The sequence below is a fragment of the Nycticebus coucang genome, chromosome 13 (genome assembly GCF_027406575.1).
Source record: "Nycticebus coucang isolate mNycCou1 chromosome 13, mNycCou1.pri, whole genome shotgun sequence".
Taxonomy (NCBI): domain Eukaryota; kingdom Metazoa; phylum Chordata; class Mammalia; order Primates; family Lorisidae; genus Nycticebus; species Nycticebus coucang.
The window spans coordinates 72007566-72020474 of NC_069792.1; the positions used below are offsets into that span (position 1 = coordinate 72007566).

The following is a 12909-nucleotide window of genomic DNA, read 5'->3' on the forward strand; positions in this document are numbered from 1 at the left end:
TCTAGGGACTGGTCTCCCTCTTGGTGACCCTACTTACATCTGGGCATCTACCCTCCTCTCTCTTTTCTAACCAGTCTCTTTGGCTTATTCATTATTTCTGTTCCGTGCCATTTTGGCTCATGTTTGGCCCAGAATGAAGACTCCCATCTCTTTGATGGTCCCTGAATATGTTGCAAGGCTGCCATCTTAGCAAAGGGATTTTATAAGGACCAAAAAGTACATATTGATTTGATTTGGTTTACTTGTAGCTTTGAAGGCAAAATATATTTCCAGGACTGCAGGTAAAAAACCAGAGTACTTGAAGATCCAAAATATTGAAGAGCAAAGTTGACTGTCAAGTGGAAACAGAACAATTTTTCAATTATCTAAATTGGTAATATTCAGAATCAGCATAGAATATTTTGAGAAAATTAAAGTTAGTAAGTTCATTATCTTTAGACTTAATTTTTTTAATTCTAAAAGTTCAAGTTAATTGTAATCATTTAATTTCAAATTGTAATTGATGCAATGAATGCCACTGGCTTTAGCAATTTTTTTCTTGAATAGATTACATTTATTTTTTAAGAGGGTCTTTTTTCCCAAAAAGGAAAAGTGTAAAATGATCTTGAAATTTCTTTGATATCCTTCAGCTTTTATTTCACTTTTCACCATGCTTAAATTTGAAAATAAAAACTAGTTTGGTCCTATTTACCATGGCTTTCTAATAAAATAATTTTATATAAAAATAGGTTAATGATTCCAAGATTATTGGAGAAAAGGCTAATATGACAGTTATAAAGGTAAAAGAAGGTGGCTTATTCAGACAGCGCATACTTGGAGACCTACTTCGTACACCCAGTCAACAGCCACAGGTATTTTTGAAACTTTTTTTATGATGTTTAACAGAATTTTAAATGTATAATTAGTTTGCATTATGTTAAAGACTTGGTAAAACAGGAGGGTCGACTTCTCTATTTTAATGTGAATATTTGTGTTAACAGTTGATCAACACAATAATATTATTTTATGATTTGGGGGAAAATTACCTTCTTTCTGATAAAGTAGTAGATTTTTAAGTTCTACTACTACCAGAATATGAAAACATAGACTTTCATTTAATCTTTTTTAGTAACTCCATGAAGTAACTGTTAATCTTGCCTTTTTAATGACGAGAAAATTAAAGTGGAGAAAATTTAGGTAACTTTCCCAAAAGCAACCTTTATTTTTCTTTGTAACATCAATCAACTCTAGGCTTAATAGGCATTTACTATTTTTAACTTACAGTTTGTGCAACTCTCTATCCCACTTCTACTAGAACATACATTGGGTGACATCAGGGCTGTCATCTGTTTAGTTTGGTGTCGTATTCTTATATTCCTAGCATTCACAACGGTTCCTGAGACAGAGCGCACATTTGCTAAATGACTAAATAAATGCAATGTCATAGTGGAAAAAATATTAGTAGGCCAATTTTTATAAACAAACAAGCAGACCAATAAAGTTTCATCATTTATTCTAAATTCTATTCCTATTCCACTGAACCACGCTATCCCTTCACCTCTGTGCAGTGACTTCTCATTTCTCTATTTGAAGGTTGAAGTCTATATCAACAGAATTCCAGCTAAATGTTCGGGGGACTGTGGGTTTACATGGGAGTCCAGGATTACTCCCCTAATCCTGGCCACAAGCCCTTCTCAAGGTAACCTCCTGCTTTTTAACTTATACTATGAGGGAGAAGACAACTAACAAAATGTAAACTCTGATAAAGATTGTTTTAATATATTTTTATGAGTGTCACTGACTAAGGCAAGTGGACAGTTCTATTGAAAGAAAATATCTATCAGATCAGAAAACAATGGAAGGACAATTAAGTATTTATTTTTCAAAATATATTGCTTTGGAAGCTGAAATATTGCCTTTGAAGTAAAGGACTCATTAATCTTGTACTGCTCCAGTTTTACCAGTTAAAATTAGCCTCTAAAATTTCACTCTGACATTGAGGCATTTTTGTTCCACTCTACTTGTTAGCATAGTAAGCGGACTCTTATCATACGAGACTCCTTCTTCTAAGAGAGTTAGTATCAAAAGGCTAGAAACAAGATACCTGCTGCTTAATAAAAGAAAACAGTTGGGTCCTAGATTTGAGAATAAGACATAGAGAAATTATTGCCAAGAACTCAGTCTAGGGAACACATTATACCATTTCTTCATAGTATATTACTTTAAAAAACAACAACATGTGATTATGCTTTATATTCAAAGGTTGAAATAAGCAATGGGAATAGGAATTGTAAAGGTGGATTTTCTTTCCATCAGAAAGATAAGCTCAGATACTATAGTCACATATTTAGTCTGGGTGGATAGTAGAAAAATTCATCAGCTAATTTAATATCAGCTCTCCAACCCTTCCCAAAGCATTAAAATCTTAATGCCTACTTAACTTCTTTGTCATAAGAATACTTTTTTCCTGACCTCATTCCTAACTTTCAGTCAGATAATTCTTTCCACTAATCTCTGTCAACACACGGATTCAAAGTATGCAAAAGTAGAGTAATTCAATGGGGAAAAAATGCCAGGGTCAAGTAAATGTCTTTTTTCCCCTGCTTGCCTGTGGGTTTGTTGTTTATATATTTAGAAGATAAGCTTATTTTTCTTTCAGAAATATTTGATTTCATAACAATGAATCTACTTTTATCTTAATATTGTTTAAATTTATAATTTTCAGGGGCCTATGAAGAAAGCACAATTCTAACCGTAGAAGGTTCTGGATTTTCTCCTAATTCAGTTGTATCAGTCTCAGTGGGACCAGTAGATTGCCCTCTTCTTTCTGTGGATGGTTCGTCCTTTTGAAAATTATTAAGCCTAGTTCTTCTTGTCTAAGAGAAAGTAGAATCAAAGAGCAGTATGACAATTATGATTGTAGCACACCCTACTGGGTCATGAAATTAGCAACCCCTTCTGGATAATGTTGTATCTTTTAAATCCTTGATTTTGATCACAGACTATTTTCCTGTTGTGCAGTGTCTTTATCCCATTACAGTTGATTTTTAGTTTTTTTCTTCATAAAGTGGTTACATGAAATCATCTTTGCCTTGTGTGTCTCTGGGACACACAAAATGAGTGAAGTGATATTCTTGTGTTTCATGGTCCCCTTTGCCCATGTTTTCACAGTGCCATATTAGTCCACTTACCAAATTCTTTCTGTTGTTTTAAATTTAGATCTTTTATGCATTCTCGAGATGTATAGGTCAATACCTAGCCAGGCATTCTGGTGGGGGCCTATAGTCCTAGCTACTCAGGAGGCTGAGGCAAGGGGATCGATCAAACCCAGGAGTTTGAGGTTGCTGTGAGCTATGAGACCACAGAACTCTACCCAGGACAACAGAGTGAGACTCTGTCTCAAATAAAATAAAATAAAATAAAATAAAATAAAAGTCAATACCACACCTGTATTATCAGAGCATATAGACTGTTCTAAATACTGTGAAGAAAATGTTTTCATTTCATTTTTTATTATATTTCTTGATAAAGTCTGGTATTTAACTCATTTTGAACATAAGATATTGGACCAAACAATTTTAGAATTATTAATATAAATACGCTTATAAATTAGGATTTTTAAATTATGATAGCAGTCTTTTGGGGGTATAGTAACATCAGAGCCAAATCATTTGTCTTTAGTATTGATTTACTTAACTTTTTTCTCTGAGTGTCTGATTTATAGCATCAGGAAGATTTTTCCTCCCAAGATTTCCATACCCATTCATATATAATTAGTTTTCTTTGGATTAATTTATTGGGTTCTAAAAATGAAGGACAATAACAATTTTTGCAAGCGTTAAGTTTTCAGTAATGTTATCTCGAAAACATTGCTTTATTATTGTCTTCTTTTCGGTCACAAGAAAATAAGCTCAAGTGCCAGATTCTGAAGGGAAGTGCTGGACGGGTCCCAGTTGTGGTGTCCGTAGCTGATGTCGGACTGGCACAGAGTGTAGAGGCTGAGAACTTTCACTTCATTTATAAGAGTGAGATTTCACGCATCCAGCCTGATTCTGGAAGCCTTGCAGGTAACAATCAATAGTTTTACACAGGAGAGAAAATTGCGTACATTTCCATCATTTCACTGTGATGCTTCTAGAATAGGATGAAGGGAGAGGAACCCAAAGCCTCCTCCCTGAGAACAAAAGAGAGTCTCCTTTGAGAAGGCCCAGTGATTAAATGGCTGACTAATTCTTTTGTTTCTTATGAAGCACAAGTCAGGGTGGTGCTTATACTTACATCTTAGGTTATTGAATTAATATCATCAATTATTACATGTTTCTATAACAAGCTCATCAATTATGTCAGGATAAGATTTATTTGTTATTATTCTGCTTACCAGCTGCTTCATTTGTAACCATAGTCTCAGAGGAGCTACTTGACCCAGAGAAAGTTCCGGGAACAAATTGGGAAAAGGCTGACACAGACATGGAGAGAATGTGACACGTTTTTCCTGTCCCGTTTCCTATTCTTTGTGTTTTGTTTGTCTCCAGGCTTAGATTTGGGATTTGCATTTTGGTTTCAGTCATTTTGGTGTGATGTGTTTTATTTTAATGTTTTTATTTCCTTAGTTTTCCTTTTACTTAGAAGTATGAAAATTTGAAATTTGGTTAGAGTCTTCATTCAGTCTTGTTTTCTCCCACACGGTTGAGTGAAGAGAAACAGTATTATTTTTTCTTAGGAAGATAGGAGGCACTGGAAACAATGCCTCAAAGCAAACGTGGGTCCCAAATCTATACTATTTTCTTAACCCCTTAGCCTGGTTGCTTCACGGTTGCAGGTTTTAGAGCTCAGGCTTGGGTGTGTGGTGCTCATGACACATATCTCCAGTCTGATCTTTGATCTAGTTGCCAGTCATCTCTCGGATGATTTGACAATTTTCAAATGATCAGAAGTTGCTTGTTGCTATAGTTATCTGTGAATTTTTTTCATTTGCTTTTTATTTTTTTTTTATAAAGGTGGTACTCTACTGACTCTGTCTGGATTTGGCTTTAATGAAAATTCAGTGGTATTGGTTGGAAATGAAACCTGCAATGTGATTGAAGGGGACTTGAACAGGATAACCTGCAGAACACCAAGAGTAAGGCCTCCGATTTCCATCATTTCTTCCTCCAAGTCTGAAATCTTATGAATTAGGGACCATCTCAGTGGATGGTTTAACAAGTGGTATATTTATGTAAGAACTTCAGAGTTAACTGTCATGCTCTTTAAAAAATATGTTTTCAATATCTTTTTGCTATGATTCGAAGACAAAGTATCTCCACGTTCTATACACTAAAAATCATGAAAGAAGCCAGACATAAACCAATATTAAAAAATGTTTCCAGGCGGCGCCTTTGGCTCAAGGAGTAGGGTGCCGGTCCCATATGCCGGAGGTGGCGGGTTCAAACCCATCCCCAGCCAAAAAACCAGACACACACAAAAAAATGTTTCCACTTGAATTAATAGAGGTAGCCACACAGTAAAGATGAAGTACAGCAGAGAGAGTGTCAGGAACAGTTTCACAGAGTAGCTGATGCCTTATCAGGGCTTGAGGATAAATGAAAGTGTGCCACGTAACTAAAAGGATAAAAAAAAAGTCAGTACTGATAAACAATCTAAAAACGTCAAGGAAGCAAATCTAGACATTTTTAGTTTCCCCAAAGGAATGTATTTTTAAAATGTGTTTAAGTTTTTGTTTGTTGACAAAATATGTGAAGTTCTATGGAGCGTTGCATCTTGGGACCAATCACGGTTCTTTATTTTTAAAAAGTAGTCTTTAAATTTAAACCAACACTTTGGTTTCCTTATTTTGTGCAAAAGCATGATAAATCTAGTCACTGATGTTTAAAAAAAATGTTGTAGAATAAGTGTGGGTATTATGTAGTGGCAATCTATAGGAAAAAGAAATTTATGTGTTGGACTAAATGATGGAGACGAGAATCTAGGGGATATGGCAGATAAAACTTACTTTTTAGGTTCGGCGCCTGTAGCACAATGGTTACAGTGCCAGCCACATACACTGAGGCTGGCAGGTTTGGATCCAGCCCAGGCCAGCTAAACAACAATGACAACGGCGATAAAAAATAGCCAGGCGTTGCGGTGGGCGGTTGTAGTCCCACCTGTATGATTGAGGAAAGAAAATTGCTTAAGCCCAAGAGTTGGAGGTTGCTATGAGCTGTGACACCATGGCACTCTACCAAGGGCGACAGAGTAAGACTTTGTCTCAAACCTCCCCCCACAAAAAAAATACCCCGCAAACTTACTTATTAAAAATTGTCATTCAAATACCATGACAGTGGCTAGGATATTAAAAAAGGAATAAAACTGTTATTCAGTTAAATGTCGAGTGTACATTAAATAAATACGAGATGATGGATTTTTCTTTCTAATTTGGAAATGCATAGGTCCTCTCTCAGTGAAACCACCAAATATTTCTCTTACGTGGTCCAAGAACCTAGTCTTGAGTTCTAGAACGAGGTCAGCAGAAGTATAATCATGTGATTTCTTAATGAAAAGGAATAAAAATTACATTTAAATCTATCTTAAGAGCAAAAAGTAAAAACTTTTAGGTATCTTGGGCGGCGCCTGAGGCTCAAGGAGTAGGGCGCCTGTCCCATATGCTGGAGGTGGCAGGTTCAAACCTAGCCCTGGCCAAAAAACAAAACAAAAAAACAAAACAAAAAACTTTTAGGTATCTTATGCATTATCAATGAGAGAATCACTTGTTCAGACGATTACACCTATATTATGGAACTCTGAAAAATCCAGTAATATAGATGCACTTAAAGAACCACTCTACTATATGCCTATATCTGGAGAACTGAAACACGTAACCTGTTTGACACCGCAACTTTATACATATCTGAAAATTGACTCTAATTCATGACTTTGAAACAAAACATCTTAAGAAGTTTTTTGTAATTCTGTTTTCAGCTATTGGATCTGTATATCTTAACTTCCAATTATTTTCTATTTTTTCCCTCTTATTTTAGAGAACTGAAGGTACAGCTGATATTTCAGTTATTACCAATGGATTTCAAGCCACAGCGAAGGATGCTTTTACCTATAATTGTTTACAGACACCAGTCATAACTGATTTTAGTCCAAAAGTACGGACAATACTAGGTAAGATATTCTTCAATAAGATCGGTCATTTGGCACATAAATAGAAAGCATTTCTTGAGAGGCTTTTAAAACACAGTTTTTCTTGCAGTTTTGCTTTTGAAAGTGAAAGCAGTCGTAAGTCTGTGTCTGTGTGTTTAACCGTAGATTAGTCTATTTATTATTTCACCTTGAACACGTGCAATGAGGAGATAAATATTAAGATTTTTTAAAATGTACTTTGCCGTCTTTTGTTCCCTTATAAACAATTGAAAATCAACTTTATCTTTGCATGGAAGCCATCAACTCTTTCATTGTTTTTCCTTTCACCGCAAGAAGGTGTTAGAATTTCCTAAATCCAATGAAAAATTAGAGATAAACAGATTTCTTTACTATAAGAAGCAAATTTCACACTGGATAGTAAGTCGAACCTTTTAACAGTTTTTTTTTTTTCTTTTAAAATAATAGGAGAAGTTAATTTAACCATTAAGGGTTATAACTTTGGAAATGAACTCACACCAGATATGGTGGTGTATGCTGGAGGAAAAACCTGCCACATTCTTCACTGGAACTTCACTGATATTAGATGCCTTTTGCCCAAGTTACCCCCTGGAAAACATGATATCTATGTAGAAGTCAGAAATTGGGGTTTTGCATCAACAAGGTATGATAATGAACATAAACTTGATGGAGTTATGGAACACACAGGGCTAATGGAATTGGGATAGGAAAAAATAGGCATTAACCTATAATATGTCAATTTCTTTCTTTACTTTTCTATATTTCCTTTTGCAAAAGATTCTGAGCATATCTCATAAAGTTCAATATGACCCTTAGCTTTTGAGATGAATACCACTCAGTTCAGGTTGTAAAATTCTTTGTGCAATTAGGCTGGTGTTTATATGGTGTATGGTTTTGATCTACTCAGAAATTACTTCTCAAGCAGTTTGTAGGTACTTGCTCAGTTTTTGCTGGTTGGATTTATAGTCATGTCTCTTGCACTAATGGTGCTTACAATATCGTTCGAGAGACAGATTTGAAAAAACAACATCAATAACTTCATTAGACATGTAAAAAAGCACTATGGATAAAAGGTACAAGGTACTGTAAGAGCATATGATAGAGAAAAAGAACTTCCCTGAACAACAGGGAAGGATTCTCAGAAAAGGTGACAAGTAAGCCATGAAATGGGCAGAAATTGGCCATCTGGAGGAGATAGAGAATCCTCCAATTCTATTTTCTGCTAAGTTTTTCCTATTTTCTTCTATGAAACTGTTTATTAACAGGTACAATTTTAGTTCTGGTATGAGAAAGTTATTGGTTTAGAATGCTTAGGAGAAGTTGAAATTTAGGGATTAGAAAAGGTGCAATAAAGCTTGGATGTCAAAGTGGAAGGAGAGATGATTGCGGTGAAACCTTGAAGGAGGTGAAGAAAGACGAGCCACTAAGAATTGCAACCCTCAGGACCATGTCCCTTCTTAGCTTCACAGGGTGGAGCTCACGTGTTTCTGCAAGAGTTGGCTTGTGCTGTGGCTTACCCATGTAAGGGGCAGGATTGGAACCATTCACACCTGAATACAGGTAGTGGTTCAAGAGATATCACTTCAGTTACGCTGTGGACATTAAATAAAAGTGAGCACAACCCCTCACTTGAGCTTCCCTGCCCTCTGAAGTTATGAGGGTGGCTGGGATATGGGAGTCAGGTCAGAAAAGCAGATACAAGCTGATGGCCTCCTACCAGACCACCCTGTCTATAACAAAGCAAAATAAATTAACACCCTCTCATTGAAATAGTGGAAGGGAAATCCTGAGATGTTTCTAACAAGCATGGAATGATAAATTCAAATGAATCACCCCAAATCGTTATAACTTATGTAACATATGTGAGAGTTCATTGCTTTTTTGTTAATAGCTAAAGCTGCCTTTTTGTTTTTCTCTAATAAAAACAGAAAATATGTTAAAGGATTTGAATGATGTATTTCTTATGACCTCAGTTCTCATAACCACATTTTCTAGACTATTTTAAGATCTTCTGTCTCAAATTCTTCAGCAATTCTATTTCTAAAAAAAAAATTCATAGTTAGGAAAAATTATGAAACACACCATCTGACCAAATAGAGATTATGACCATTGTTCACCTGGAAAAAGTAATGTCTAATTAAATATTTAATTATTTCCTCCTTCTAAAGGAGCCATATCTGTGTAAGAGTTTAGCAATATGAACCAATAGGAAGCTCACTGAAAAAAATCTATCCATTTTTCTTTTTCAGAGACAAGCTAAGTGCTTCAATACGATATGTTTTGGAAGTGACCAGCATGTCTCCACAGAGAGGCTCCTTATATGGTGGAACTGAAATCACTATAATGGGTTTTGGGTTCAGCATGATGCCAGCTGAGAATACCGTGCTTTTAGGTAAAAGCTGCCTCCCCCTGGAGGTCTGTGGCCTTTTTTCTCAGCAGGAAGGATTTGCTACAGATGCTGAGTTATTACACACATATTCTCAACCAGGGAAGCTTTATTGTTCTATTAGTGTAAAAAATGTTAGTTGTATTTGGTTAAGGTGGTAAAGCAGGGGTCCTCGAGCTTTTTAAACAGGGGGCCAGTTCACTGTCCCTCAGACCGTTAGAGGGCAGGACTATAGTTTAAAAAAAAAAACAACTATGAACAAATTCCTATGCACGCTGCACATACCTTATTTTGAAGTAAAAAAAACAAAACGGGAACAAATGCAATCACACTGCCTCATGTGGCCCGCAGGCTGCAGTTTGAGGACCCCTGTAACTGAATACCTGCTTTTGATTTCAATAAATTGTGTATTTAATGTACATGGAACACCTGAAAAGGAGGGAGTCTGTTCTCAAACAGAAAAAAATCTAATGATTACTATTAGAAAAAAAATGTACTGACCGGGTGCAGGGTCTCACATCTATAATCCTAGCACTTTGGGAGGCCGAGGTGGGTGGACAGCTTTAGCTCACGGGTTCGAGACTAGCTGAGCAAAAAAGGGAGACACCCCCACCCCCAGTCTCTACTAAAAATAGAAAAAAAATGAGGCGAGAGGATGGCTTGAGCCTGAGTTGGAGGTTGCTATGACTGCATAGCACTCTACCCAGGGAGACAGTTTAAGACTCTGTCTCAAAAAAAAAGTTTACCAAAGCTACTAATATACAAGGTGGCCATGAAGTTCATATGCAATTTAAAATAGTTGTCTAGACAAAATTGCACACGAACTTCATGGCCACCCTGTATAAGGCAGAGTTTTTGCAGGGCCTTCACTGTTTACTAATTATGCTTTGTGCCTGTAGTTTACAAAAAATATTTGAGGAAGTGTTTTTCTCTCTTTATTTCCCATCTTTTTCCTTTCTAGGGTCCTTCCCTTGCAATGTTACATCATCATCTGAAAAGGTCATGAAGTGTATTCTGCATACAACGGGGAATGTATTCAGGATTACCAATAATGGGGAAGACTCAGGTATCAACCAACACTTACATTAAATATATTATGAATAATGAAAGCACTTTACCTTGGAATTAATTTAATTTTTATTTATTTTGTACTTCAAGTTATTCCAAGAATAAGTATTGCTAATTTTTTCTTTTTATAATTTGTCAGTGGTACCTGTTTGACATTGGGGGTGAGTTGGTGGTAGACTTGAGTCTAGATGGGTAGACTTTACAATTTCCCACTTTAGGAAATGCCATTTAGTTTTGTGGTAGTACAGAACCTCCTGAATTACCATCATTTCTTTTCAGTCATAGGTTTCCAAATGAATTTTCAAATTGAAGTGATATTTATTTTTGCATGCTTCTATGCTTCAGAAAATTATTATGCTTGAAGAGTTGATTATAGCTTTTTGAAATATTCTGTGTAATATTTCTGAACAACTTACTTCCTGAGTCTTAGACATTTTTTTTCAAATTTTCTCTTGCTCATGACTTTTGGAGTTGTGTGACTTATTTTTTTCCTCATTATCTTGCTTTCCATTATTGTTGAGGGTTTAAATTATGTATGTATTAAAGTTTTACCATTTTAACTAAATAGTTGTTTTTTACTAGTGACTGTACAAAAAGATGCAATATTGTCAAGGATAATTATTAAGAAATTTACTCCTTTTCCTTTTTTTCTTTTAAAATGTGACTCTATCCTCGCTCCCAGTACATGGATTAGGTTATGCCTGGTCACCCTCAGTCTTAAACGTGTCTGTGGGAGACACGGTGACATGGCGCTGGCAAACACATCCATTTCTTAGGGGGATAGGATACAGAGTTTTCTCTGTCTCCAGTCCCGGAAGTGTAATTTATGATGGCAAAGGATTTACAAATGGAAGAAAGAAATCTACATCGGGTAAGTTTCTGCTTTATTGAATTTTGCATCATGCCTCTTTTTCCTAGATATAATAAAATGACAATTTGTTTAGATTTAATATATAGTACTTTTGCACATGTAATGAACACAAATGCAAATGCATAAGGTGATTTCGTTGGTATTTCATTGCTGTAGCACAACTGTTGTTAATGAGTGTAAGAAGTTATTTTATACATAATAAAATGAGTTCTGGTATCAGAAATATCTTTATTGATTCTGTGCTAATTGACTAAATGAAAACCATTGAAACAATAACACACAATGAGGATATACCAAACCCATCTTGTAGCAAAAAGGAAGTTCTGATGCGTTCTTTACGAGGTTTTTGTTTCTAGTCCTTATCTTAAACATTGTTATTGTCATTAAATTTCAAGCCTTTTTAATTTTGTGAAGGCAAAAGAATGGAAACCTAATAAACACATGTATATGTAAAAATGAAAAAAAAAGAAAGTTCTGTTGCTTGGAATCAGCTTAAAAATTAGTGCTTCTTATAAGGCAGTTAGTGTAAAGTGTGTCTTTTAGATTTCCCATTTGGTTCTATACATGTAACATCTGACCTTTTCACTCATAAACAAAAACTAAGTTGTTGGGGATTTTTTATTCATCATTCTACATTGAGTTTTTCTTTACATTTTGAAGAATTGTGCTCAACTTGCCATGGTTTCCTAGAAAATTAATGTTGGATCTTGTCTTTATGGAATGCAATTTCATTATGCAAGATAGCTTTTTTATAGCCCGTGAATCATTTCCTTAATAATTACCATTGAAATATCATAAACATGAAAAATAAGGCGTCTGTCATCTGCAAGTGCATTTAAATGATCATTTCAAGTTTTCTCACCCCCTTTTCAAAGGTGTGTTAATTGCTTGTATTTATTATGTGCAATCTCTTTTTATGGCAGGTTCATTTTCTTACCAATTTACTTCACCTGGAATCCATTATTATAGCAGCGGGTATGTTGATGAAGCTAACTCCATTTTTCTCCAAGGAGTCGTTAACGTTTTACCAGCTGAATCCAGACACATTCCCCTACACCTGTTTGTGGGTAGCACAGAAGCCACATATGCTCAGGGTAAGAATGTTGAAGAAGGAAAATCTGTCACACACGTGACCCTGGGTTTGTGTGGTCTTTCTGGAGTAGAAGCCAGATGACAGGGTCTAACTGTACTTCTCTTTCATTTTTTGGTTTTTGGCTGGGGCTGGGTTTGAACCCGCCACCTCTGGCATATGGGACCAGCACCCTACTCCTTGAGCCACAGGCGCCGCCCATGTACTTCTCTTTCTTACTAGCCATGTGACCTTGAATAGATTTGGGCTTCTCTGAGGCTAGAAGTTATTCTTTAAAATGGGGATTCTGTTAACATCTTCCTGCCAGTCTCTTAGAATCCCTGCATGCCTCAAAGGAGATATAATGTGAAGGAGTTGTGACACTCTTGTATA

General features: G+C 35.8%; 1 protein-coding gene across 2 annotated transcripts in view; it reads left to right on the forward strand.

Moving 5' to 3' along the window:
- PKHD1L1 (PKHD1 like 1) overlaps positions 1–12909 on the forward strand; it is a 167600-nt gene that overhangs the window by 55261 nt on the left and 99430 nt on the right. For both annotated transcript variants that reach the window (XM_053559209.1, XM_053559208.1), the window contains exons 26-36: positions 729–851; positions 1573–1678; positions 2705–2815; positions 3882–4046; positions 4977–5098; positions 6993–7125; positions 7570–7765; positions 9372–9514; positions 10470–10574; positions 11259–11447; positions 12371–12541. In XM_053559209.1, the coding sequence (XP_053415184.1) occupies positions 729–851; positions 1573–1678; positions 2705–2815; positions 3882–4046; positions 4977–5098; positions 6993–7125; positions 7570–7765; positions 9372–9514; positions 10470–10574; positions 11259–11447; positions 12371–12541 (1564 nt within the window). The remainder of the gene's footprint in view (positions 1–728; positions 852–1572; positions 1679–2704; positions 2816–3881; positions 4047–4976; positions 5099–6992; positions 7126–7569; positions 7766–9371; positions 9515–10469; positions 10575–11258; positions 11448–12370; positions 12542–12909) is intronic.